Source organism: Citrus clementina, unplaced genomic scaffold (genome assembly GCF_000493195.1).
Source record: "Citrus clementina cultivar Clemenules unplaced genomic scaffold, Citrus_clementina_v1.0 scaffold_1, whole genome shotgun sequence".
Taxonomy (NCBI): domain Eukaryota; kingdom Viridiplantae; phylum Streptophyta; class Magnoliopsida; order Sapindales; family Rutaceae; genus Citrus; species Citrus x clementina.
The window spans coordinates 7,785,121-7,796,597 of NW_006263303.1; the positions used below are offsets into that span (position 1 = coordinate 7,785,121).

The window sequence follows — 11,477 nt, forward strand, 5'->3', positions numbered from 1 at the left end:
TGGTATAAGCTCTACTGCTATAAGCTCTACTGTTATAATCTCTATTTAATAAGCTGTACCAAACGGAGCCTAACAAGTAACCCATGTGCCTCTCTTAAAAAAAAAGTGACCCATGTGCCTATTAAGAAAACTAGAACTCCAGGGACCAGAATGTCATTATCCCAACTTACCTCTGAAAGTAGGATTGTTTCATTTAAACATACAGGCTACAGCCAATCTTAACCAATCCAAAATCAAAAGGTTAGACCAAGTTTTGGGTTGGAATGCCTTGTGCCAACTTCAATCCGACTCAGCATCTACTCATCATTCATTTTTCTGTTCTCCAAGTTGGTTTACGATCTTAAATCAACAAACAATTCACCAAATTTGCAAGTCAAGAGTCAAAGGCCAACGTTTTATCATTAGTTATTTAACATTAAGAGCAAAGCTGCAATTTATGATTTATCCCATCTCTTTTTTTTTTTCACAGGCAAATAAAAGAGGGTTTTTTTTTTTCTTTTTTCCAATAAGATAACAACCGATAAATGAATACTTGTATTCGATTATCGTACATTCATTGAGGAGACAGGAGAGTGCATCCGTGGCGCTTATTTCTATGTGTCAAAGTGCCTGCCAAAGCGGTGCATGTATGTATTAGCTAGCTACTTGGTCTAGAAATTCACATTCCGTGAAAAGCTTTTTATCAACTTGCTTAAAAATCAAGAACTTGCCGTAAAGATAAAAGGCTATTATTATTATGATCCCTACGTACTTTACAATTCTCTCATATGAATAGTGAATGAACCCACATCATTCACTATTCATGTTATGTACCTTACAATCCTTTCACATGAATAATAAGTGAACCCACATCTTTCATTATTCATACGAGAGGAATGTAAGATATATGCATATAACTTAACATTAGGCTTATTATTATTATTATTACTAACTAGGAAACCAATGGAGATGATGGGATGTGTCTCTGTAACTGACAAAAAGGGTCCATCGATCTCTATAGTTAGTATTTGCATTGCATGTCATTGATTGGGCGGTTCGATTTCAACTCCGTAAAAGAAGGAATCTAAAAATATCAAAAAGCGTTCCTGTCAATATCTCAGCGCCAACTTGTTCTACAACATCAAGTAATCAAATCAAGAAGTATCCGTTGTTCTCAACCCAAATCTGGTTTGAAGAGTGGGCATCAACCCTTTGGTTGCGTAGCTTCTGTTATTTTCTTGACGGCAAAGCTGAGAGATCATGTTGTTTTCAGAAATGAACACATCAATTTTTTTTTATTTTTTTTTTGGGATAATTATATCATTTCATTATAGTAATTCAACTGCATTTTATCTAAACATAATTATCCAAGAAGATTTTTCCTGACTATTTTACCATATCGGGTGTCCTTGTCTTTCTTCTTTCTCTTGATAATATTTCTTGTGCGCTGGTGAGCGGAGCCTGCTGTGCCATTTTGTGAAATCATTACTAGTTAGTTCATATTTTTATCGAAAGATATGAATCAATGGCTCGGAAAGGTTGAAAATATTCACAGTGATGGCTTGGTGTTTACGAAACATATATTGGGTTGATATTTGACAAGACATCAATTTCTCTTTACATCCCCAAACGATAAAAGATACCATACCCACATTTCTATCAAGCACCAAAGTCTCTAGTGACCATTGAGAGTTTATCATCAAAGTGGGTTGGCTGTTGTTACTTTTTGCCTTTTGTGCGTGATCAAATAACCGAGCACCTACAAGCGTTGAGAAGGCATCGGATTAGTTGACTTAAAAAAAGTGGCTTGTGAACATTGGTCTGCACCAATTCTTCTTCTACTTCTAACTGTCAACTGTGAACTTGATAACATTGGTGTTAAGAATCCAAGAGAGCTTTCATGAAACTTGGTAGTTAATGAGCAGTTACAAAACAAGCCAAATATAACAGTTGTTGTCCTGTAATGGACATTATTAGCTCGGATGACTGAAGGCTACTTCCCTATATGTCAGCTTGTAACTGAAAGAGAATGCTCATATGTTGTATAGCAGATAAGGAGTGGAATTGTGTAGGCCAAAATTGTCCTAAAATTATCTGTTAAAAGCTGTCAAGACTTGTGGTCGAAAAAGCGCAAAAACTTACAAGCTCATGAACCTATAGCATTCAGTCTCCTAACTGCTTACAAAGTACTAAAGATAAGAACTATGAAACTATCCAGCTAGTTCTTTTCTAGTTGGAATTACAGGCACAAGAAAATTCCCAAATGGTGAATCAAAAATTTTGAAGTTTCCGGTGCAGCCCTCTTGCTGTGCTTGTGCTACTGCAAAATTTTTTGCTTGTTGAATCCTCACATTAATTTCACTAGTTTGAGCCACCGGAACCTACATATTGAAGCACAACAGCTTAATGATTTTGCAAGATATGTGAGAACTAAGAAACACAAAAAAGAAAATACTTACTGTTGTATGACTTGTTGATGGTACATCTCTGGTTTTATCTGCGGTAGATGAAGAGTCAATCCTGCAGAAAGGGAAAGGCATTGTTAAGAACTTGCATTGTCGGCATCAAACGTACAAGGAAAGAAACCTGACATTGACAAAACAGTTTACTGGCACCAGTGTAGAGGAACGCTGCCGATAAATTGATAATTAATTTGCGAAACAAAGTTTTTTTCCCACATAGCAGATGGCATGAAGCAAAGAACGTCCAATCCATATAGCCCATAACCATTCCAATGATGTAAAGACCTCGATGTTTAACAGTAAATGCAATTCCAAAGGATCTAGAGACAACTTCTAACTCTGTAAATTTAGCTTGAACTATATAATCTCGAAAAAGTCTGGTAACACTGGATTGAAACAATTGTTTAAACCAATTTTGAACCAGAAACTATTGCAATCGTATAAAAAGAGCAGTTCAAGTCTGCTATAATGTGTTCACCATCATTATGTTATTAAACCATATGATTTAATAGTTTTCCAACCTCAACAAATCCAGAATCCTCGATTGTAACATTTCTAATATATATAGATATAGGCAAAATCACTTCCCTTGAGTGGTGGAATGTCGTACATAATGATATTAGGGGGAAAAAAAAGAAAAAAATGATCATAAAGTCACAAAGACTGTCTCAAGTATTTGCCAATCTCATCAAAGGGCTTAAAAATTCATGCCCTTACACTCTTTCCATATAAGCTATTTCGATCTTGTTTGTACATATTCATGAAAACAAAAAAAATCAATGTAACAAAATAGAATCGAATTAAACTTTAAGTCAGTTTTTTCGAATTCTTATTATATTCTTCAATTCAATCACAAAACCAAAAACTAGAGAGTTGTGAAAGATTACCGGCGGGGGGGCGGCTGATTGATCTTTCTCCTCTTGTGCTCAGGTGGCGTTTTTGCCATTGGCTTCGGCGGCGAAAGGACGGCGCCAGTCGATGGTAAATGATGATCCCCAGCAACAATTGGGCCTTAAAAGATTTGGATAAAAGTTGCTGATTCCATTGGATCATTCGGATCGTGAGCCCATTTAAGATGTAAACTAATGGCCCAATAAGGAGAGTTACTAACACGTATCTGGTCAAACCCATATTGTCAATGAACTTTTCACCATTTATCAATTACATAAATGGAGCATTACTCTTTAACTTTTTTTTTTTTTTTTTTGGGAATTAAGCATCACTCTAACTTGTTGGTTCCATCTCTATCTCAAACAAGGCAAGTGCGTTTAATCCAGATAATTTTTTGCCAATTATTTTTGCGGTGACTACACAGTATTATTTTTATCTTTCATAATTGGAATCACTTTCATGATCAATCAATTCAAAATGAATGTGTACTTCTGAAGATTTTATTAGCTGAGAGAATAGATAAAGCGATATGGCCATTGCAGCTGAGGCTTTTTCTTCGTTGAAAATGACTCTTGCTTAATTAAAGATGGCAGTTTGTGATAAGACTTATCAATCTGACAATAACATGAAACAAAGTTATAATGGATTTCGGTTCGTAGTTCTCGACGTATGAATCTAATTTAAGACGCATTATAATTATTTGATTAGTTATATATCACATTGTCTATTAGAACTACGGTACATTTTGGTTAGCATTTAGGTACATAATAACACAAATACTTTAAAAGAATATATTAAAGTATACTTGACTGGTGACACAAATCTCACTCAACTTATTGATACTTGTGTTAGATTAGTCTTTAATTTTTCTTTTCTTTTCTTTTCATATATTAATAAACAAGCCAAATTTGTATCATCTTCAATTATTGTTTATACACATACGTACATGGCATGCACGAATTATTGCCGTTCCTATACTTGACTTTATATCTTGTGGTGACTAATATTAAATTGTTTGGCCAAATTCTTGAGTCTTTTTATCAAGTCGCAACTATTTCATTATTGGGTTGTTGCTTAATATAAATATATCCTTAGCCTTAGCCTTAGCCTTAGTAGGTTCTCAAATTGAATGTGACCTGGAAATTCCAACAAAACAATCGTATAGCATCCATATCTTCTTATATCTTTTATTATCTTTGCTAACCATATATAACCAGAATTTGCAAGCAAATTAATAAAATACACATACTTGCTGAACACAGAAGCATGTTTGCATGTTATGTTTTTTCTTCCCCCACCTAATTCGCGTACTAGATAGTTTGAAGTTATAATTAATCAAACCCCACATCTAGAATGGGCCCAGGTGTCAACCTAAGAGGGAGAAGAGAATAATGGGTGAGAGTTAATGAAGCCTAGAGCATGCCAATGTGCTCTAGAATTACATTGAAGTATTTGAGCTCCTTGCCTGGAGACAAGGCAGGCAGAGTTGAGAATTTAAAAAAAAAAAAAACAGTAAGTTGAACAAATCATGGAACTAACCCTACTCATAATGCAATGCATTGCGGAGCTACTGATCGTATGAGAAGAAGAATAATTAATATTCAAATTGTGCCCTGTTGTTGCATATGACGAAGGCAGCAAAGGCCAGGCCTTGAGCCTTTACATATATAGGCTTCAAGGCCTTTTAGGGCTTTCCTTGACACGGTGAGACAGGAATGATGGAGATGGTTTTGGGTGACTTAATTTGAAATGAAAGGGGTGGCAAGAAGCTTTGAAAAAGTGGGAGAGAGATATAAATTTAGATAAGGGGGACAAAGAAAGAGAGATGAAATGAAGGAATGGGGTGGTTGCTAGCTTAAAAGGAGTAGCCATGTGAGAAGCATCATGCTCCAGAATGATGTTGTCTTTCGATTTAATTTCCTTTATATATATATATATATATGCACACTTTCGATCTTTGTATATTTTAGTAACAAATTAAGGGATGGCATTGGCCTGTAGCCATGGCCCCTCAGCTTTTTGATGATCCACCAGTGGGGACTTAATGGCTGGATCCAATCTAGGGCTAGCTAGTTTGCTTTGAGTTGCTTACTTGCTTATGTATTCTATTGTCAGCATGCATGCTCCAACACCAAAAAAAAAAAAAACTATGTAAATAATAATTGTTAAGTATCGTGAATAACACATACGTATGTACACATATGACATGTGGTTAAATATGTTTTCAAGTTGAAAATGATGCTTCGATCGAGGAATCTTTATGATCAAACAATATACAAACTATCAATTATTTGCTTCTTTTCACTCATCAATCGGTACGTTCTGTTCTGGCAGCTAGCTAGTTGCACCCTAAGTATGTACTATGGGTGTGCAGGCATAAAATGTTAATGGGAGATCCAATATTTCATCTTTAATATCAAAATCTCAAATTAAAAGAAAAAAAAAAGTGAAGGACAATAATAGTCCCACATTACGTATATTCTACTTAATACTCAGATGGCTAACTAAATATATAAAACTATTTAAAAATCACTAAACCAGACTCTTAAACACAATTTTATTAAAGTTTGTCTCGAGATTGCTTGGTCAAAGTCATCCCACATCTCAGTATTTTTTTTTTTGGATGTATCAGATGAACCCTAAGGTTCATATCATGTGAAAAAAGCAGTTTGCTAAAATTCAAATGGTCGCGGGCCTCTCCGATTTTTGAACTTTTTTCTTTGTTTTAACAAAAATTTCCTAAATTATGGGCCAAAATAGTTTTGGATTTGATGGCAAATGGAGCCCCCAGAACAGTAAATAAGAAGGTATCCATTGAAAGGGTACGTGAATTGCTTGTCCAGAATAAATAAAGTCATCAAAAGCAAAAAAATGTACATGGGAAAACAACAAATGCATTGTGGACCGACTGAAATAAAATGAGCGTTGGCCCCCTCGTGCGTGCTCTGCCAAGAGAGCTAACTGGTCTTCTCACTCCTGCCACTTCTTAAACAGACAAGACCTTGTTTTGTTTTCGTTCCAAAGAGCTGCTGCCAATGCCATGCCACGCCATGGTGATCATATATATATTGTTTTTGTGTACTCGTCTGCTTGGACGGCTTTTTTTTACCCTTTCCCCCCCCTCCCCCCCCCCCCCCCCCTCCCCCCTCTCATTATAGCTCTTGTTTGTTTGTTGGCTTTCTTTTATCCATAAGGACAGAATTCATCAACCCACCTGATAGAATTGTGTGTGTGTGTGCGCGCTTTTGAAACCAACCATACAACTTGATTCCTAATCATAGACACTGTATTTGCATTTTAGTCTTGTCCCATGTGTACAGAGTAATTTGGTTTGTACACGCAAAATGATATGATATACAATCGGTTGATCAAAAATCATTTTCATGCCTTTATAATGTTGTAAAACACTTTTACGATAAATTTAAAAGCTTATCAATGTTAGTTTTCGTTTTTGACAACTCTGCAGAGTCTTTTACAAATGTTATAAAAATATCGAATCGGTATTTTAAAAAGTTAGGCTGTCTGCATTAGCTAGAGAAGGACTCATGGGTGCAATAATATGCATACATATCTATGATAGTCCCATTATCTTTTATTACCCATACATGTAGTAAGTTAAACATGAAGTATGCTATGTGTAATCGTTGGTGTCACACTCAGTACACAATTTGCGTATGGTTTGTGTTTGCTTTGGACAATATACAAAAATCAGTTTTCTTCCACATTAAAATTATCTGGTATCCGAAGACTAAAGACTACATTTAGTCAGATAGGACCATTAGGGCAGCAAACCTCTCCCAAGCCTCGAACCGAGAATCTACATTGAGTCGGATAAAACCATTAAGGCAGCAAAGCTCTCACTAAGACAGCAAAACTCTCCCAAACCTTGAACCGAGGATCTTATTTGGTGTAATTAATTTAATCAGAGTTACATTTAGGCATGATTCTCGATTAGATTACGCGTGCGGTGTGGGGGTCACATATGACTCATCACACACAATTCACAATTCAACAATTCGTTTTCTGTACGTACTTTTTAGCTAGGGTTACAATTTTAGTCGTCAGGGCCAGGCCATGCAAATATTTGCAAAGCTGCTAGCTAGAAATTAACGTTTAGGTTGGGACCAGATTTTGATGAAAAGTCCTAAAAGATAAGATGATGATGAAACAACGACCCCCACTAAAGGAGAGTCAGATCGGAGAGGCCCAGGTCATTTTTTTTAGCCATGTCACATCGTCTTCACGAGCATGCCATTGGCATTCTTTTTTTGGCAACAAGTTTCTTATCCAGTGACAGGAGTTTGAATATAAAAAAAAGACTGCCGCCATGTGTCAGCTACTGATATGATGCTTGCTAGTTTGATATGCTTCTTCCAAAAGATCAAACATGTCTGAATATTTGAAACACCAGTCACCACTGTTTTTTAATATATATGATTTTTATATAACGCTAAGAATCACTTACCGTTACTGTTTTGTTGTTTTAGAAGATAGGGAAAATGGGTGAAAAGTTAAAATTCACCATGCACAAAAGAGTACGTATAGAATCATCATTAAACAAAATTTCTTCTTTATATCCTCTTTAAGCAAATCGCCATCCCTCCTAACCACCAATAAATAATAATAATAATAATAATAATAATAATAATAATAATTCAAAAACCAGATGAGGAAAAATCAATTAAAAAAAAAACTAAAGATGAACTAAAAAAAAAGACTACATTAATGTGAATCCACAGTTACGCAAATCAAAGGCTGCTTCTCCTCGCCCTTATCAACAGTTAGTAACCCAGTAGTATCGACACACCCGGTGTACGTTAGTATTTGGGCCCTCTTGGCTTGAAAATCCCAGTCAGTGGTCCCCACCACATATAACATCAAGCCTGCGCAGCAAACCTGGGCCGCTAACAGGCCTTGCCAAAGCCCACAAAAACCAATCCCAAGCAAGAACCCGAGTCCAATCGCCACAGGCATGCCTGCCAGGTAGAATGCACCAAGGTTCACATTAGCTGCGATGGACGGGCGGGCACTGCCTCTGAGGACCCCACAGCCCACCGTTTGCGGGCAGTTACCAAGCTCACACAGCCCTAGGATCGGTAACGCTGCTGACGTCAACCTTATGATCTCCTTATCGTTGGTAAACAGCCGACCCCACCTATCTCTCATCCCTGATGCAAAAACCGTGGCTGACAGGCCCATGATTGCAGCTACAAACACCGCCACCACAGCGGATAATTTAGCTCTCTCAGGACGGTTGGCGCCGAGTTCGTTACCCACACGTGTGGAAACCGCGAACCCGAGGGAAGACGGGAACACGTAGATCAATGACGTCGTTTGGATGAGAATGCCCATTGAAGCAACCGTTGATTTGGGGTCCACAAGGAGTCCACACAAAACGATCATGATCTCGTACCACCACCACTCCAAACAAACCGATACGCAACTGGGCGCGGCCAGCTTAAGCAGAGGCTTCCACCCGGTTAAGCATTCTCGGGTCGGCTTAGTCCAAGTCGGCTCGTGCAAACCGGAGGCCCAAATGTACACAACCAAAGAGAAAAGAACACACAAGTTGGAAAGGGCGGCTGCAGCTGCCACGCCGAGTACGCCGAGCCGGAGATGAGTGACCAGGAGAAAGTTGATAGGTAAGTGAATAATGGTGCCGGCAAGGGATGCTAGAGTGAGCGGGTGGGTGATGCCTTGAGCGCGAAGGTAAATGCGGATTGGGTGAACGAAAGAGTTCGTTAAAAGATCAGGGAGACAAAACAGGAGGTAGCTGTGAGCGATGTGGGTGATGTTAGGGTCTTGATGAAGATAAAGAAGGATCTTGGACATGTTAAGCCAGAGAAGAGAAATGGGTATTGAAGAGAAGAGAAGGAAAATCACAGAGCGTTGAAGGGTTAAAGATAGAAGCTTGGGACGCTGAGCCCCGAAGGCTTGTGAACAGAGTGGCTCCATCCCTAAAGCCAGCCCAGAGAGGACAGAATAGCCAGTGATGTTGGCGAAAGCAATAGCGAGAGAGCCACCGGCAAGCTCGAGGTCACCCAGGTGACCTAGAAAAAGCATGGAGAGGATAGAGCGAGAGTAGATAATAAGAGCTGTTAGGGCAATAGGGAAGGCCAGATTGAAGAGTGATTTGGACTCTGTTATGATCTCCGAGATGGAGGGCAAAATGTTATTTACTGCTGGTGGTGATGATGGTTCAGAGACTTTCTTTATGGCGTTGGGCAGTGATAAAAGATCAAACTGCGTCTGTGCTGGTTTATCGGTAACTGTTAAGATGGGAATAGTAGTGGTACTGGTGGCGTTTGAATACACATGATGATGATGATGATCAAGAAAATACCTGTTTCACTCGTATAGGTAACAATCTTTTTCTCTTTACAATCTTGAGATATTGTGAAGAGAAAGATCAGTTTCTCTCTATCTCTCACTATATGTGTATGTGTATGGATGCAAAGGTTTCTGTTCAAAGATAGATGGATGGGTTGCTTTTTGCCGTAGATGAGGAGAAAGGGAGGGGGTATTAATAGAGAAACTAAGGTGGGGTTTCTCGCTCTCTCTCTTCCTTCTCTTTCTTGATTTTTTTTTTTAATTATTATTATTATTATTATTTTTTACAGTTTGTATACACGGGGTTGATATTATTGTGTGTTTTTCTCGGGTGTGTGTAATAATTTTTGTTGCCTTTATGTGGGTTTTTAAAGAAAGCGAGACGTCAGGGCTTGTCAGATCCTGAGCGAGGCTTCAATTTCCCATGACCATTTTTGGTCAATTTTATTTTCCTTTTGGTGACATTTTCTCTTTCACTCCTCCGGCAACCCCCCCACCTCTGGTCTCACTCTCTGCTTGCTCTTCATTTTACTGGTCATGCCCGTAAATATACAATTTCCAGTAACAGTATTTACTACATCTGAAAAAACTGAAGGCATCGAGAGATTGATATTTATGCATTAATTCGAGCACTCTCTCTGTTGAGAGTTGAACTCTTAAAGTTAAACCGGACACTCCTCTCAACATGAAAAGACTCTACTATCCTCGAAAGAATTGGAGCCACAAAGTAGGGCTAGCCATTTGCTAGGCCTCGTATATATAATAAGGGTAATTTTGGCGTCCCCACTTGATGATCTGTTGTTGACCGACATAATAATTTTTAACGTTAATTAAGTTGAAATATGAATTCTTGGAAATTAAAGTCCTGAACTTTTAAAACAAACTTATTTCTTTGATGTCATAGGTCAATTGGAGAAATTTTAGAATACATCAGAGATATCATGTCAGTCAGACAATAAATAAATAATATTATGACATGTATGCATTTATTTTGAAAAATCATCATGCAAGTGGTGATTATATTAAATTCAACTACACATGTCATGTATACATCAATTAGTTGTAATATATCATCAGAAGTATTTTAGAATTTCTCAATCATTAGATTGCACCTCTATTAGATCGGAAAGAAATACGTATAGAATTCGTTTAGACCTTAGTACACCGCATTGTAGTGTCTCGTATTCAATGCAACGTAATATCTTGTATTAAAGTGTATTTAAGAATTCGTATAGCACGTCACCTTGCTCGTAATTAAACTGGATTTTGACTTCTTACTACTTATCAAATTCGGGAGAAGAGTACATGTAATGGAACTCTAATGCTTAAGTCGGTGTATGAGAGAGAAGTTTAAAAGAAAGATTAGAGAGCAAGAACATTGCGCGTTTGACTCTAATTAGTTCAACGAGTACTCGATCTAAATGGATCCAAAAGTCATGTTTCTTTCTTTGGCATTATCATTTATAACCTTGCGCTCAAAGTTTGGTGCAAGATTAGATCCTTCCCATTATGTACTTGTTTCATGTAGCTTGGGCGTATTTCGTATGTGCACTTCGAGACTTTTTCTACTCCGAAGCACTTTATTCGAGTATTCTTTCACAACTGATACGTGGCACGGTGTAGGTGATTAGTTTAATGGAACCTACATACACAATACCAATTTGTTTTAGTGTGCAATTGTTTAATGTTTTAATATTCTATATGATTATGTATTGTTAAATTGTTATAGTTATATATATAACAATTTATATATATAATTTCTTAGTTCATGAACTATTCTCGCTTTAGCAAGGCATTTTCCCATTTTTAAATGCA

The 11,477-nt window shown here is 37.4% G+C and overlaps 1 protein-coding gene across 1 annotated transcript; it reads right to left on the reverse strand.

Annotated features, from left to right (window-relative positions):
• Positions 1 to 8,023: 8,023 nt before the first annotated feature.
• LOC18055987 (protein DETOXIFICATION 52) lies at positions 8,024 to 9,680 on the reverse strand (the record flags this gene model as incomplete). The annotated part of the gene is made up of 1 exon (XM_006451250.2): positions 8,024 to 9,680. A coding segment is annotated over one exon (1,626 nt), but the record flags the coding sequence as incomplete, so codon positions are not given.
• Between the last annotated feature and the right edge of the window lie 1,797 nt (positions 9,681 to 11,477).